General features: G+C 61.5%; 1 protein-coding gene across 1 annotated transcript in view; it reads right to left on the bottom strand.

Moving 5' to 3' along the window:
- Window positions 1-17,371, bottom strand: part of SND1 (staphylococcal nuclease and tudor domain containing 1) — a 125,943-nt gene that overhangs the window by 18,740 nt on the left and 89,832 nt on the right. The window contains exon 16 of the mRNA XM_054083159.1: window positions 15,900-16,009. Within this exon, the coding sequence (XP_053939134.1) occupies window positions 15,900-16,009 (110 nt within the window). The remainder of the gene's footprint in view (window positions 1-15,899; window positions 16,010-17,371) is intronic.

Below are 17,371 nucleotides of genomic sequence, written 5' to 3'. Positions count from 1 at the left end.
GGTGATGGGGGAGTGGATTTTGGGGTGTAAGGGGGGGTGAGGATGAAGGACAACCCCCAGTGTCATCATCCCACCCCATCCCAGCGTCGTATCCCACTCCATCCCATTCCACCCCATCCCGCGCTGTGCGGTGCCGGGAGCGCTGGCGCGGATGCGGTGGGGTGGGATGGAGGTGGGGGGGTGGATTTTGGGGTGTCGGGGGGGGGTGAGGATGAAGCAGGACCCCCCCACCCCCCCTCACCCCACCCCATCCCCCCCCACCCCTCGCCTTCACCGGGAAGCGCCGGCGCGGTGCCAAAATCTTCCGAATGCAATAAAGCAATGGATTTGGGGGGGATTTGGGGGGGATTTGGGGGGGGGTTGGGGGGGGAGGGGCTGCCGAGAGGTCACGCAAAAAAAAAATGGTCAAAATAACCCAAAAAAAAAGGGGAAAATGGGCAAAAATCCATCCCGGGGGGGGGGGGGGGGGCGCCCCCCCCCCCCCCCCCAATCCTTTTTGCTCCACTTTCCCTTTTTTCCCCATTGCACCAAACTGGTGTCATACTGGGAACCGGGACTGGGACTGGGAACTGGAACTGGTACTGGGAACTGGGAACTGGTGCTGGGAACCAGAACTGGGAACCAGAACTGGAAACTGGGAACCAGCACTGGGAACTGGTACTGGGAACTGGGAACCAGCACTGGGAACCAGTACCAGCACTGGGAACTGGTACTGGGAACTGGGAACCAGCACTGGGAACCGGTACCAGGACTGGGAACTGGTACTGGGAATTGGCATCAGACCTGGCACTGGGAACCAAGCACCGGGAACTGGGAACCAGTGCCAGGGACTGGGGACCAGCACTGGGAATCAGTACTGGGAACTGGGAACCAGTCCCAGGGGCTGGGAATCAGCACTGGGAACCAGTACCGGAAACTGGGAATCAGTACTGGGAACCAGTACTGGGAACTGGGAATCAGTACTGGGAACCAGTCCCAGGAACTGGGAACCGGCACTGGGAACCAGTACCAGGGACTGGGAATCAGCACTGGGAACCAGCCCCAGGAACTGGGAATCAGTACTGGGAATCAGTACCAGGAACTGGGAACCAGTACCAGGGACTGGGAATCAGCACTGGGAACTGGGGACCAGCACTGGGAATCAGTACTGGGAACTGTGAACCAGTACTGGGAACCAGTCCCAGGAACTGGGAATCAGTATCAGGAACTGGGGACCAGCACTGGGAACCAGTCCCAGGAACTCGGAATCAGCACTGGGAACTGGGAACCAGTACCAGGGACTGGGAATCAGCACTGGGAACCAGCGCTGGGAACTGGTACCAGGAACTGGGAACTGGTACTGGGAACCAGCACTGGGAACTGGGAACCGGCCCCAGACCTGGCACTGGGAACCAGTACCGGGGACTCGTAACCAGTGCCGGGAACTGGGAAGCAGCGCTGGGAACCAGTGCCGGGAACTGGGACCCAGCACCGGACTGGGAACCGGGAACTGGGCACCAGTTTGGGATTCCCGGCACAGGGCTACGGCTGCCGGGGGCCAAACCCCCCCCGGAGCCCCCCCCGACCACTGATTGTAACCGCGGTTTTTAGTCCTCGTTTGGTTAATTGGGGGGGATGGGGGGGGGGGGGGCCAAGGCTGGGGACCCCCCCCCCCAAGCCTGGAATTTGGGGGGGTGGGGGGTGGGAAATGGGGTACAATAAGGGCTTTTTGGGGTGGGGGGGGGTCAGGCTGGCGGCGGGGGGGGTCACCAGCATCCGCGGTGACTCCGGTGGGGACGGCAAAAGTGCCTCCTGGGGGAGGGGTCTTTTTGGGGGGGCTGTTGGGGGGGGTGGGGGGGGGCAGAATTAAGGAGAGAATTAAATTGAAGGGGGGGTGCGCTGAAATTCCTTGAAATTTCTTATTTTAGCTTGGAAAAGGGAAAAAAAACCCCAAAATGATACCCGGAAGGTGTCGGATGCGGAAAGGGAAAAAAAAAAGGGGGAAATGGGGGGGGAAATGGGGGGGACGGGGGGGGCACAAGGGGATTTGGGGGGGACCCACGCGGCAATTCCGGCTTTATCTCTGACGGCAGAGCCTGCGCGGAAGCAAACCCAGAAAAAAACCTGAGTGTATTTTTGTATTTTAATAAATATCCTTCAAATTTGTAATTCCCGGAGTCGCTGAAGGGGTTAAATGGGGGGGGTGGGGAATGGGGGGGGACCCCCCCTCTGCGCCCCCCAAAATGGGGGTTCGGTGCTTTTTTTGTTTTGGGGCTTTTTGGAAGGGAAAAAAAAAAAGGCCCCAAAAATAGAAATCAAAAGAGGAGGGGGGAGGGGAGTGGGATTTGGGGGAGAATTGGGGGGAAATGGGGGGGAAATGGGGTGTTTGGGGGGGAAATGGGGTGTTTTGGGGGAGAATCGGGGGGAAATGGGGTGTTTTGGGGGGGAGAATTGGGGGAAATGGGATTTTATGGGGGGAAATGGGGTGTTTTGGGGGGGAGAATTGGGGGAAATGGGATTTTATGGGGGGAAATGGGGTGTTTTGGGGGGAGAATTGGGGGGAAATGGGGGGGAAATGGGGTGTTTTGGGGGAGAATTGGGGGAAATGGGGTTTTATGGGGGGAAATGGGGTGTTTTGGGGGGAGAATTGGGGGGAAATGGGGGAAATGGGGTGTTTTGGGGGGAGGAAATGGGGGGAAATGGGGTGTTGGGGGGGAATTGGGGGGAAATGGGGTTTTATGGGAGGAAATGGGGTGTTTTGGGGGGGAAATGGGTTTTTTTGGGGGGAGAATTGGGGGGAAATGGGGTTTTATGGGGGGAAAATGGGGTGTTTTGGGGGGAAATGGGTGGAAATGGGGTGTTTTGGGGGGAAATGGGGGGGAAATGGTTTTTTTGGGGGGGGAGAATTGGGGAAATGGGGTTTTATGGGGGGAAATGGGGCATTTTGGGGGGAGAATTGGGGGCAAATGGGGTTTTATGGGGGGGAAATGGGGGAATGGGGGGGAATGGGGGGAAATGGGGTGTTTTGGGGGGAGAATTGGGGGGAAATGGCTTTTTTGTGGGGGAGAATTGGGGGAAATGGGGTTTTATGGGGGGAATGGGGTGTTTTGGGGGGAAATGGGGGGAAATGAGGTTTTATGGGGGGAAATGGGGTGTTTTGGGGGGAAATGGGGGGAAATGAGGTTTTATGGGGGGAAATGGGGTGTTTTGGGAGGGAGAATTGGGGGAAATGGGATTTTTGTGGGGAGAATTGGGGGGAAATGGGGTTTTATGGGGGAAATAATAGGGTTTTATGGGGGGAAAATGGGAGGAAATGGGGTTTAATGGGGGAAATGGGTTTTTATGGGGGGAAATGGGGTTTTATGGGGGAAATAATGGGGTTTTATGGGGGAAATGGGGGCAAAATCGGGGGAAATGGGGTTTTATGGGGGGAAAAGGGGGGAAATGGGGGAAATGGGGTTTAATGGGGGAAATGGGGGAAATGGGGTTTTATGGGGGGAAATGGGGTTTTATGGGGGAAATAATGGGGTTTTATGGGGGGAAATGGAGTTTTATGGGGGGAAATGGGTGTTTTTGAGGGAGAATTTAAGGGGGAAATGGTTTTTTTTGGGGGGGGAGTTGAGGGGAAATGGGTTTTTGGGGGTGGGGGTGGGTTGGTGCCCCCTCCTCACTGCGACCCAAATCATCAGCACCACCAGGAGAGGAGGGGACCCCCAGACTGGGGACACTGGGAGCCCCAGACTGGGGACACTGGGAGCACTGGTGCCGCACTGGGGACACTGGGAGCACTGGTGCCACACTGGGGACACTGGGAGCCCCAGACTGGGGACACTGGGAGCACTGGTGCCACACTGGGGACACTGGGAGCCCCAGACTGGGGACACTGGGAGCACTGGTGCTGCACTGGGGACACTGGGAGCCCCAGACTGGGGACACTGGGAGCACTGGTGCCACACTGGGGACACTGGGAGCCCCAGACTGGGGACACTGGGAGCACTGGTGCCACACTGGGGACACTGGGAGCCCCAGACTGGGGACACTGGGAGCACTGGTGCCACACTGGGGACACTGGGAGCCCCAGACTGGGGACACTGGGAGCACTGGTGCCACACTGGGGACACTGGGACCCCCAGACTGGGGACACTGGGAGCACTGGTGCCACACTGGGGACACTGGGACCCCCAGACTGGGGACACTGGGAGCACTGGTGCTGCACTGGGGACACTGGGAGCCCCAGACTGGGGACACTGGGAGCACTGGTGCCGCACTGGGGACACTGGGAGCCCCAGACTGGGGACACTGGGAGCACTGGTGCCACACTGGGGACACTGGGAGTCCCAGACTGGGGACACTGGGAGAACTGGTGCCACACTGGGGACACTGGGAGCCCCAGACTGGGGACACTGGGAGCACTGGTGCCGCACTGGGGACTCTGGGAGCCCCAGACTGGGGACACTGGGAGCACTGGTGCCGCACTGGGGACACTGGGAGCCCCAGACTGGGGACACTGGGAGCACTGGTGCCACACTGGGGACACTGGACGCCTCCCTGGCATCAATGCGGCTCCCGGCTTCACCGGTGGGGAAACTGAGGCACGGCTGCGGCACCGGTAGCACCGGTACGGGGCGGCTGAGCACCATCACTGCCGGGGAAACTGAGGCACGGCTGCGGCACCGGTAGCACCGGTACGGGGCGGCTGAGCACCATCACTGTCGGGGAAACTGAGGCACGTGGCGAGCAGCTACAGCGCTATCCCAGCTCTGCTTCCTTCCCGGTCGGATCCGACTGCGGCAAATGCTTTCGGTGCCGGGCGGAGGGTTTGATTTGCCGCTCCCCCCTTTCCTCCCCGAGTCATTAAGATGGCAGCAGCGGCTCATTTGCATAAAGTGATTAGCAGCTGCGGGGCTGATTTGCATAACGCGCCCTCCCGGCTCCGAACAGCCCCGCGTGGGCCAAGAGCCGCGCGGATCCGTCGGCGCCGGATGAGCCGTCGGTGCGGTCGCGCTCCGCTCGCCGCGTGGTTCCGTCGGCACCGCCACGTGTGCCGGCGGGATGGAAAACAGGCGGCACCGTCGGGAAAGCCGGGAGCCGCGGCGATGGGATGGAATCCGGCGGCTCATCGGCACCAGGGGCGCCGGCAACGGTCCTGGCGTTGCCTTGGAGCAGCCCATGGGGTCTCCCGGCATCCCGGGGTAGCCGGGAGCATCGCGGTCCAGCCCGGATCCAACATCCCCAGGGATGCTCCAGGGATACCCCATGGATGCTCCGAGGATGCCCCAAGGATGCTCCGAGGATGCTCCAAGGAGGATCCAGGGATGCCCCAAAGGATGCTCCAAGGATGCCCCAAGGATCCTCCAAGGAGGATCCAGGGATGTTCCAGGGATGCTCCAAGGATGCCCCAAAGGATGCTCCAAGGAGGATCCAGGGATCCTCCAGGGATGCTCCGAGGATGCTCCAAGGATGCCCCAAAGAGGATCCAGGGATGCTCCAAGGATGCTCCAAGGATGCTCCAAGGATGCTCCAGGGATGCTCCAAGGATGCCCCAAGGACGCACCGAGGATGCCCAAAGGATGCTCCAGGGATTTGGGGGGGATGAGCCTGGATTTGGGGGAATGAACCTGGATTTGGGGGAATGAACCTGGATTTGGGGGGGATGAGCCTGGATTTGGGGGGGATGAGCCTGGATTTGGGGCACGAGCCTGGATTTGGGGGGATGAGCCTGGATTTGGGGGAATGAACCTGGATTTGGGGGGATGAGCCTGGATTTGGGGGAATGAACCTGGATTTGGGGGGGATGAGCCTGGATTTGGGGAGGACTAGGCTGGATTTGGGGGGACGAGGATGGATTTGGGGGGACGAGGATGGATTTGGGGGATGAGCCTGGATTTGGGGGGGACGAGCCTGGATTTGGGGGGATGAGCCTGGATTTGGGGGGGACGAGCCTGGATTTGGGGGGATGAGCCTGGATTTGGGGTGACGAGCCTGGATTTGGGGGGACGAGCCTGGATTTGGGGGGATGAGCCTGGATTTGGGGGGGATGAGCCTGGATTTGGGGGAACAAGGCTGGATTTGGGGGGACGAGCCTGGATTTGGGGGGGATGAGTCTGGATTTGGGGGACGAGCCTGGATTTGGGGGAACAAGGCTGGATTTGGGGGGATGAAGCCGGATTTGGGGCGGACGAGCCTGGATTTGGGGGAACAAGGCTGGATTTGGGGGGACGGAGCTGGAACGCGCTGGAGGCAGCCGGTGCCTGGAGCGGTGCCAACGGGAGGAGAGCATCCGAGTGCCGCCGTCTCCCAGCACCAATCCCTAAAAACACAGCCCTGAGCCCCAATTCCCTTCGGCACCGGGAAAGGGGCTCTGAGCCGCACAGAACCGGAGGCTGAGGGGGGAACGGGGGGAGATTGGGGGGGTCCGGGGGGGCCTTCAGCGGCTGGAGGGGGGGTTCCATGGATTGGGGCGCTCCAGGGTTTGGGGTCCAGGAGTAGAGGGGATCCAGAGGTTGGGGGGGCTGTTGGGGGGGGGGGGTTCCAGGGGTTGGGGGTCCAGGGGTTGGGGGGGCTGTTGGAGGGGTTCCAGGCTTTGGGGGTCCAGGGGTTGGGGGGGCTGTTAGGGGGGCTTCCAAGCTTTGGGGGTCCAGGGGCTGCAGGGGGTTCCAGGCTTTGGGGGTGTCCAGGGGTTGGGGAGCTGTTAGGGGGGGTTCCAGCTTTGGGGGTGTCCAGGGGTTGGGGGGGCTGTTTCGGGGGATTCCAGTCTTTGGGGTGTCCAGGGGTTGGGGGGGCTGTTTGGGGGGGTTCCAGGCTTTAGGGGTTCCAGGGGCTGCAGGGGGTTCCAGGCTTTGGGGTGTCAAGGGGTTGGGGGGCTGTTGGGGGGATTCCAGGCTTTGGGGGTCCAGAGGTTGGGGGGCTGTATAGAGGGGGTTCCAGGCTTTGGGGGTCCAGGGGTTGGGGGACTGTTAGGGGGGTTCCAGACTTTGGGGGTCCAGGGGTTGGGGGGGCTGTTAGGGGGGTTCCAGGCTTTGGGGAGTCCATGGGTTGGGGGGGCTGTTGAGGAGAGGTTCCGGGCTTTGGGGGGTCCAGGGGTTGGGGGGCTGTTGGGGGGGCTTCCAGACTTTGGGGGTTCCAGAGTTTGGGGGAGCTGTTGGGGGTGGGGGGGTTCCAGGCTTTGGGGGTCCAGGGGTTGGGGGGCTGTTGGGGGGGTTCCAGGCTTTGGGGGGTTCCAGAGGTTGGGGGGCTGTTTGTGGGGGTTCCAGGCTTTGGGGGTCCAGGGGCTGCAGGGGGTTCCAGGTTTTGAGGGGGTCCAAAGGTTGGGGGGCTGTTGGGGGGGGTTCCAGGCTTTTGGGGGTCCAGAGGTTGGGGGGCTGTTTGTGGGGGTTCCAGGCTTTGGGGGTCCAGGGGCTGCAGGGGGTTCCAGGTTTTGAGGGGGTCCAAAGGTTGGGGGGCTGTTGAGGAGGGGGGTTCCAGGTTTTGGGGTGCCCACGTGTTGGGGGCACGGGCAGTCGGAGCAGCAGGAGTTCGACACCGCGCTCGGTTCTGCCGGAGCGGCAGCAGCTGCGGCTTTGTTGGGGCTCCGATCGGAATTCCAGGCGCATCCAAGGGCGGATGGGGCCGCAACGCCGGCTGGGAGCTGCAGGGGGGATGCGGGGCAGGAGGGAGCCCGGGGGGACGCGGGGGGACGCGGGGGGCGCTGGCGGTGCCGGAGCCTATGGAATGCGCCCGGGAAGCACAGCGATGCCCCTGGGATGCGGGGCAGCACTTCGGAGCAGGCGGCTGCGAGAGGACGGCCTTGGCCCTGCGTCCCTGTGTCCCTGTGTCCCTGCATCCCTGCATCCCTGTATCCCTGCATCCCTGCATCCCTGTGTCCCTGCATCCCTGCATCCCTGTATCCCTGCATCCCTGTGTCCCTGCATGCCTGTATCCCTGCATCCCTGTATCCCTGCATCCCTGTGTCCCCACATCCCTGTGTCCCTGCATCCCCATATCCCTGTGTCCCTCCATCCCTGTGTCCCTGCATCCCCGTATCCCTGTGTCCCCGTATCCCTGTGTCCCCACATCCCTGCATCCCTGTGTCCCCCCATCCCTGTGTCCCTGCATCCCTGTGTCCCTGCATCCCCGTATCCCTGCATCCCCGTATCCCTGTGTCCCTGCATCCCCATATCCCTGTGTCCCCACATCCCCATATCCCCGCGTCCCTGTATCCCTGTGTCCCTGCATCCCTGTGTCCCCGCATCCCCATATCCCTGCATCCCCATATCCCTGTGTCCCTGCATCCCTGTGTCCCCACATCCCCGTATCCCTGCGTCCCCATATCCCTGAGTCCCTGCATCCCCATATCCCTGTGTCCCTGTATCCCCATGTCCCCGCATCCCCATATCCCTGCATCCCTGTGTTCCTGCATCCCTGTCTCCCCACATCCCTGTATCCCTGTGTCCCCGCATCCCCATATCCCTATGTCCCCACATCCCTGTATCCCCGTGTCCCCACATCCCTGTATCCGTGTCCCCGCATCCCCATATCCCTATGTCCCCACATCACTGTATCCTGTGTCCCCGCATCCCTGTGTCCCTGCATCCCCATATCCCTGTCCCCCCACATCCCTGTATCTCCATGTCCCCACATCCCTGTGTCCCCGTGTCTCTGTATCCCTGTGTTCCCACATCCCCGTATCCCTATGTTCCCACATCCCCACACCCCTGTATCCCTGTATTCCTGCATTCTTGCCATCCCCATGTCCCTGCATCCCTGAATCCTGTATCCCCGAATCCCTGTATCCCTGTGTCCCTGCATCCCCGCATCCCTGTGTCCCTGAATTCCTATGTCCCCATGTCCTGTATCCCGGCAGCTGTCCCCCTGCATCCCTGCATCCCTACGTCCCCATGTCCCTGCATCCCCATGTTCCTGTATCCCCGAATCCCTGTATCCTTGTGTCCCTGTATCCCCGCATCCCTGTGTCCCCGAATTCCTATGTCCCCATGTCCTGTATCCCGGCAGCTGTGTCCCTGCATCCCTGGTTCCCCACGTCCCTGTGTCCCTGAACCCCCATATCCCCATATCCCTGTATCCCCGAATTCCCATATCCCTGTATCCCTGTGTTCCTGTATCCCCAAATTCCCATATCCCTGAATCCCCATATCCTCATATTCCCATATCCCTGAGTCCCCATATCCTCATATCCCTGTATCCCCGAATTCCCATATCCCTGTATCCCCGAATTCCCATATCCCTGTGTCCCTGTATCCCTGTACTCCCACATCCCCGTATCCCTGTATCCCCATATCCCCGTACCCCTGTGTCCCTGTATCCCCGAATTCCCAGGATCCGTGGGGCCCCAGGAGCGAAGCCGATCTCAGGGAATGGCGGGATGCTCCGGAGTCGGGGATGGGGATGGGAGTGGATCAGCGCCTCAGTGGCGGAGTTTGAGCTCCAAAGCCACTCCGGGAGATGGGAAGAGGCAGCGGAATCGCCTCCGCTATGGGAATCACGGTGTGATTACACGGAATGCATCCCGCCACGCCAAAGCTCCGGCCGGAGAACCTCGGGAATGTCAATATCCAGAGATTTTAATGAAAGCGCATTAAAATGGGGCAGTGTGGGGGGGGGGGAGGCAGCGGAGCGGAGCATCCCGGTACGGAGCATCCCGGTACGGAGCATCCCAGTACGGAGCATCCCAGCATGCAGCATCCCGGTATGGAGCATCCCGGTACGGAGCATCCCGGCACGGAGCATCCCAGTGCACGGAGCATCCCGGTACAGAGCATCCCGGCACGGAGCATCCCAGTGCACAGAGCATCCCGGTACAGAGCATCCCGGCACGGAGCATCCCAGCACGGAGCATCCCGGCACGGAGCATCCCGGTACAGAGCATCCCGGCACGGAGCATCCTGGTACGGAGCATCCCAGTGCATGGAGCATCCCGGTATGGAGCATCCCGGCACGGAGCATCCCAGTACAGAGCATCCCGGTGCACGGAGCATCCCGGCACGGAGCATCCCAGCACGGAGCATCCCAGTACAGAGCATCCCAGTATGGAGCATCCCGGCACGGAGCATCCCGGCGCACGCTTGGAGGCACGGAGCCAGCCTCATCTCCTGGATCCAGCCTCATCCCCCAAATCCAGTCTCGCTCCCCCCGGATCCAGCCTCATCCCCCCCAAATCCAGCCTCATCCCCCCAAATCTGGCTTCGTCTCCCCGGATCCAGCCTCGCATCCCCCAAATCCAGCCTCACTCCCTCCGATCCAGCCTCGACCCCCCCCCCGATCCAGCCTCATCTGCCGGATCCAGCCTCAGCATCCCCCGGATCCAGCCTTGTCCCCCCAAATCTGGCTTTGTGTCCTCGGATTCAGCCTTAAATCCCACAAATCTGGCCTCAACCCCCCCAAATCCAGCCTCCTCACCCCAAATCCAGCCTCATCCCCCTGGATCCAGCCTCTTCCCCCCAAATCTGGCTTCGTCTCCCCAGATCCAGCCTCATCCCCCCAAATCCAGCCTCACTGCCCTGGATCCAACCTCGACCCCCAAATCCAGCCTCATCCCCCCAAATCCGGCTTTGTCCCCCCAGATCCAGCTTCCTCGCCCCAAGTCCAGCCTCATCCCCCCAAAATCCTGTCTTGACGCCCCAAATCCAGCCTCGTTCCCCTGGATCCAACCCCGTCACCCCAAACCCAGCTTTGTACCCCCTCAGGTCCAGTCTCATCCCCTCAGATCCAGCCTCGACACCCCAAATCCAGCCTTGACACCCTAAATCCAGCCTCGACACCCCAAATCCAGCCTCAACACCCCAAATCCAGCCTCAAGACCCCAAATGCAGCCTCACTGCCCTGGATGCAGCCTCGACACCCCAAATCCAGCCTCAACACCCCAAGTGCAGCCTCGACACCCCAAATGCAGCCTCGACACCCCAAATCCAGCCTCGACACCCCAAATCCAGCCTCACTGCCCTGGGTGCAGCCTCGACACCCCAAATCCAGCCTCGACACCCCAAGTGCAGCCTCACTGCCCTGGGTGCAGCCTTGACATCCAAATCCAGCCTCGACACCCCAAGTGCAGCCTCGACACCCCAAATCCAGCCTTGACACCCCAAATGCAGCCCCAACACCCCAAGTGCAGCCTCGACACCCCAAATCCAGCCTTGACACCCCAAATGCAGCCTCACTGCCCTGGGTGCAGCCTCGACACCCCAAGTGCAGCCCCGACACCCCAAATGCAGCCTCGACACCCCAAATCCAGCCTTGACACCCCAAATCCAGCCTCACTGCCCTGAGTGCAGCATCGACACCCCAAGTGCAGCCTCGACACCCCAAATCCAGCCTTGACACCCCAAATGCAGCCTCACTGCCCTGGGTGCAGCCTCGACACCCCAAGTGCAGCCCCGACACCCCAAATGCAGCCTCGACACCCCAAATCCAGCCTTGACACCCCAAATCCAGCCTCACTGCCCTGAGTGCAGCATCGACACCCCAAGTGCAGCCTCGACACCCCAAATCCAGCCTCACTGCCCTGAGTGCAGCATCGACACCCCAAGTGCAGCCTTGACACCCCAAATGCAGCCTCACTGCCCTGGGTGCAGCCTCGACACCCCAAGTGCAGCCCCGACACCCCAAATGCAGCCTCGACACCCCAAATCCAGCCTCGACACCCCAAGTGCAGCCCCGCGTTCCCGCAGGAGCACTGGCAGGGAAGGTGCGGAGCAGCACCCGCGCTGTGGCCCCGGAGCTGCCGTGGCTCCTGCCGGGAACGCCGGGCGCGCGGACGCGTTCGGTGCCAGGAGATGAGAAGGAACGCGTTGGCAGTTTTGCAGCTGCGAAGGCGAAGCTGCAGCGCCGCAGGGCCGTTCCCGGCAGCCGGAGCAGCCGGGGCCGCTGCTGCCAACGGGCTGCGCCGGCCCTGCAACTGCCCGGCACCCTCTGCGCTGACAACTGCCCCCGCCAGCCTGCATCCACCTGCATCCACCCTGCATCCAACCTGCATCCACCTGCATGCAACCTGCATCCAACCTGCATCCACCCTGCATCTAATCTGCATCCACCCTGCATCCACCCTGCATCCACCTGCATCCACCTGCATGCAACCTGCATCCACCCTGCATGTGCCCTGCATCCACCCTGCATCCACACTGCATCCAACCTGCATCTAATCTGAATCCATTCTGCATCTATCTGCATCTGTCCTGCATCCATTTGCCACATCCGCCCTGCATCTAATCTGAATCCGACCTGCATCCATCTGCCACATCTACACTGCATCCACCCTGCATCCACCCTGCGTCTAATCTGCATCTGTCCTGCATCCACCCTGCATGTGCCCTGCATCCGCCCTGCATCCATCCTGCATCCACCTGCATCCACCTGCATCCAACCTGCATCCACCCTGCATCCATCCTGCATCCACCCTGCATCCACCTGCATGCAACCTGCATCCACCCTGCATCTAATCTGCATCTGTCCTGCATCCACCCTGCATCCACACTGCATGTGCCCTGCATCCACCCTGCATCTAATCTGAATCCACCCTCCGCCCTGCATCCGCCCTGCATCCAACTGCCTCACTACCCTGTGTCCGTCCTGCATCCATCTGCCACCTCCACCCCGCATCCACCTCAATCTGCCCTGAACCCACCCCGCATCCAATCTGCATCCACCCTGCATCCCTCTGCCACCTCCACTCTGCACCCTCCACGCATGCAGCTGCCACGGCCTCCCTGCACCCTCCCTGCACCCTCCCTGCACCCTCCCTGCACCCTCCCTGCACCCTCCCTGCATCCATCCTGCACCCTCCCTGCACCCTCCCTGCACCCATCCTGCACCCTCCCTGCACCCTCCCTGCACCCTCCCAGCACCCTCCCTGCACCCTCCCTGCACCCATCCTGCACCCATCCTGCACCCTCCCTGCATCCATCCTGCATCCATCCTGCACCCTCCCTGCATCCATCCTGCACCCTCCCTGCACCCTCCCTGCACCCTCCCTGCATCCTCCCTGCACCCTCCCAGCACCCTCCCAGCACCCTCCCTGCACCCATCCTGCACCCATCCTGCACCCTCCCTGCACCCTCCCTGCACCCTCCCTGCACCCTCCCTGCACCCTCCCTGCATCCACTCAATCTCCTCCCCAATCCTTCTCCTCTTTCCCAACCTCATCTTCACCCTCCTTCTCCCCCCTCCTCCTCCTTCTCCCCCTCCTCCTCCTTCTCCCCCTCCTCCTCCAAATCCTCCTCCCCTCCCTCTCCCCCTCCTCCTCAACCTCATTCTCCTCAACCTCAATCCTCACCTTCAACCTCCTCCTCTCCCTCCCTCCTCCTCCTCATTCTTCTCCTCCTCATCCTCCTTCTCCTCCTCCTCACCATTCTCCTCCTCATCCTCCTCCTTAACCTCATCCTCACCTTCAATCTCCTCCTCCCCCTCCTCCTCCTTAACCTCAGTCCTCCTCCTCCTCATTCTTCTCCTCCTCAACCTCCTTAACCTCAATCCTCACCTTCAACCTCCTCCTCTCCCTCCTGCTCCTCATTCTTCTCATCCTCCTCCTTAACCTCATCCTCACCTTCAACCTCCTCTCCTCCTCCTCATTCTTCTCCTCCTCATCCTCCTCCTTAACCTCAATCCTCACCTTCAACCTCGTCCTCCTCCCCCTCCTCCTCCCCATTCTTCTCATCCTCCTCAACCTCCTCCTCACCATCCTCCTTCTCAACCTCCTCCTCCTCAACCTCAATCCTCACCTTCAACCTGCTCCTCCTCCTCCTCCCCATTCTTCTCCTCATCTTCCTCCTCAACCTCCTCCTTAACCTCATCCTCACCTTCAACCTCCTCCTCCTCATTCTTCTCCTTATCCTCCTCCTTAACCTCCTCCTCAACCTCCTCCACCTTAAAGTCAATCCTCACCTTCAACCTCCTCCTCTCCCTCCTCCTCCTCCTCGTTCTTCTCCTCATCCTCCTCCTTAACCTCATCCTCACCTCCAACCTTCTCCTCCTCATTCTTCTCCTTCTCATCTTCCTCCTCCTCCTTAACCTCAATCCTCACCTTCAACCTCCTCCTCCTCCTCATTCTTCTCTTCATCCTCCTCCTTACCCTCCTCCTCAACCTCCTCCTCCTTAAAGTCAATCCTCACCTTCAACCTCCTCCTCACTCTTCTCCTCATCCTCCTCCTTAACCTCATCCTCACCTCCAACCTCTTCCTCCTCATTCTTCTCCTCCTCATCTTCCTCCTCAACCTCCTTTACCTCAATCCTCACCTTCAACCTCCTCCTCTCCCTCCTCCTCCTCATTCTTCTCCTCATCCTCCTCAACGTCATCCTCACCTCCAACCTCCTCCTCCTTATTCTTCTCCTCATCTTCCTCCTCAACCTCCTTAACCTTCATCCTCACCTTCAACCTCCTCCTCCTCCTCATTCTTCTCCTCAACCTCCTCACCTCCAACCTTCTCCTCCTCATTCTTCTCCTTTTCATCCTCCTCCTCCTCATTCTTCTCCTCTTCATCTTCCTCCTCAACCTCCTTAACCTCATCCTCACCTTCAACCTCCTCCTCTCCCTCCTCCTCCTCATTCTTCTCCTCCTCAACCTTCTCCTTAACCTCATCCTCTCCATCCTCCTCCTCAAACTCCTTCTCCTCAACCTCATCCTCACCTTCAACCCTCTCCTCCTCCCCATTCTCCTCCTCCTCCTCTCCCTCCTGGGCGGTGTTTTTTGGGCTCAGGATGGGGCCCCTCTGCCGCGGGAGGCGTCGCGGTGACCGCTGACGTTGGGCTTTGGGGGACCGAGATGGGTCCCCCCCAGTGGCACTGGGAGGAGCGGTGGCACCGCGCTCGGAGCGGAGGGCGCCATTCCGTGCCGGTTTGCACCGAAAAGAGAGGAGAAAAGGGAAATGAAATAAAAGGGAAGAGCCGCTCCCATCGTCCCATCCCAATGCGCCAACGGAGGAACCACCAACCGCCGGCACCACCGCTGCCTTCGCCGGCGCCTCTGCCAGTGCCCCCGGGGCCAACGGCCCCTCTGCCGGGGCCGGGGCCGGATTCCCCGTTCGAGGTCCCGTCTGTGCCGGATCCGGTGCCAATGGCCCCTCATAGCAGCTCCCACCACGCTGGGTGCCCTCCGTGCCGGTTCTCCCGGTGCCGCATCCGGTGCCACATCCCCTCATGCCACGTCCTCCCATGCCGGACACCCCCGTGGTGGCTCTCCATGTGCCACATCCTGTGCCAATTCCCCCTCTGTCAGGTCCTGTGCCGGGTCCTGTGCTGGGTCCCCCTGTGCCAGATCCTGTGCCGGGTCCTGTGCCGGATCCTGTGCCAGATCCTGTGCCGGGTCCTGTGCCGGATCCTGTGCCAGATCCTGTGCCGGGTCCTGTGCCGGATCCTGTGCCAGATCCTGTGCCGGGTCCCCCCGTGCCAGATCCCCCCATACCAGATCCTGTGCCGGGTCCCCCTGTGCCAAATCCTGTGCCGGATCCCCCTGTGCCAGATCCTGTGCCGGATCCCCTCCCGCTGGGTCCCCTCATTCCAGGTCCCCCTGCGCCGGATCCTGTGCCAGATTCCTCCCGCCGGCTCCCCTCGCGCCAAAGCTCCCGTGTGCCGGGTCCCGCTGTGCCGAATCCTGCTGTGCCGAATCCCACTGTGCCGGGTCCCGCTGTGCCGGATCCCACTGTGCCGGGTCCCGCCGTGCCGAATCCCGCCGTGCCGGATCCTGCGCCGCATCCCTTTCACAGCAGCTCCCACCACTCCCGATCCCCCATCGCAGACCACCACCACCACCACCGCGGCGGCGGCGAAACCGCGGCAATGCGCCACCCTCGGACCCTCGGAGCGGCGAACGGGGGCTCAGAAGGCTTTGCCGGAACCGTCAGCGGTTTCCGCGGTGCCCCAAAGGCCGCGGTGCCCCGGCGCGGTGCCGGTGGTGCCGGTTGGTGCCGGTTGGCGCCGGCGGTGCCGGTCCCTACCTCGCGCTGCAGCACCAGCTCCTTGGTGAAGTGCGTGGCCTCCTCGCTGAAGGGTTCGCCCTCCTGCACCGCTCCCGGAAGGTTCCGCGCCCCCCGCGGGCACTCGATGCCTACGGCGGAGACAACGGTCAGAGCCACAGCACAGGCCACCGCGGACACGGGGACACGGGGATGGGGACAGAGCGATGGGGACAGAGCGATGGGGACAGAGCGATGGGGACAGCAGCGATGGGGACAGAGCGATGGGGACACGGGGACAGAGCGATGGGGACAGGGGGACAGATGGGATGGGGACAGAAGGACAGCAGCGATGGGGACAGAAGGACAGCAGCGATGGGGACACGGGGACACGGGGACAGACGGGATGGGGACAGGGGGACAGATGGGATGGGGACAGCAGCGATGGGGACAGCAGCAATGGGGACAGATGGGATGGGGACAGCAGCGATGGGGACAGCAGTGATGGGGACAGAAGGACAGCAGCGATGGGGACAGCAGGGATGGGGACAGAAGGACAGGGACAGGGGGACAGCAGTGATGGGGATACAGGGATGAGGTTCCCAGAGAAAAGCCAACAAGGACGGGGACAGGGGGACAGCAGTGATGGGACAGAAGGACAGTAGTGATGGGGACAGAGGGACAGCAGTGATGGGGACAGAAGGACAGCAGTGATGGGGACAGAGGGACAGCAGCGATGGGGACAGAAGGACAGCAGCGATGGGGACAGAAGGACAGGGACATGGGGACAGCAGCGATGGGGACAGCAGCAATGGGGACAGAAGGACAGCAGTGATGGGGACAGAGGGACAGCAGTGATGGGACAGAAGGACAGCAGTGATGGGGACAGAAGGACAGCAGCGATGGGGACAGAAAGACAGCAGCGATGGGGACAGAAGGACAGCAGTGATGGGGACAGAAGGACAGCAGCGATGGGGACAGAAGGACAGCAGTGATGGGGACAGAAGGACAGCAGCGATGGGGACAGAAAGACAGCAGCGATGGGGACAGAAGGACAGCAGTGATGGGGACAGAAGGACAGCAGCGATGGGGACAGAAGGACAGCAGTGATGGGGACAGAAGGACAGCAGCGATGGGGACAGAAGGACAGCAGTGATGGGGACAGGGGGACAGCAGTGATGGGGACAGGAGGACAGCAGCGATGGGGACAGAAAGACAGCAGCGATGGGGACAGAAGGACAGCAGTGATGGGGACAGGGGGACAGCAGTGATGGGGACAGAAGGACAGCAGCGATGGGGACAGAGGGACAGCAGTGATGGGGATACAGGGATGAGGTTCCCAGAGAAGAGCCAACAGTGATGGGGACAGGAGGACAGCAGAGATGGGGACAGCAGGGATGGGGACATGGGGACAGCAGGGATGGGGACAGCAGGGATGAGGTTCCCAGGGAAGAGCCCGCAGGGATGGGGACACGAGGCCAGGAAGGATGGGGACACAGGGATGAGGTCCTTGG

This window comes from Cuculus canorus, chromosome 1 (genome assembly GCF_017976375.1).
Source record: "Cuculus canorus isolate bCucCan1 chromosome 1, bCucCan1.pri, whole genome shotgun sequence".
In the NCBI taxonomy this organism is placed as follows: Eukaryota; Metazoa; Chordata; class Aves; order Cuculiformes; family Cuculidae; genus Cuculus; species Cuculus canorus.
Note: the sequence above shows the minus strand (reverse complement) of the source record. Positions and strands in the feature narration are given on the sequence as shown.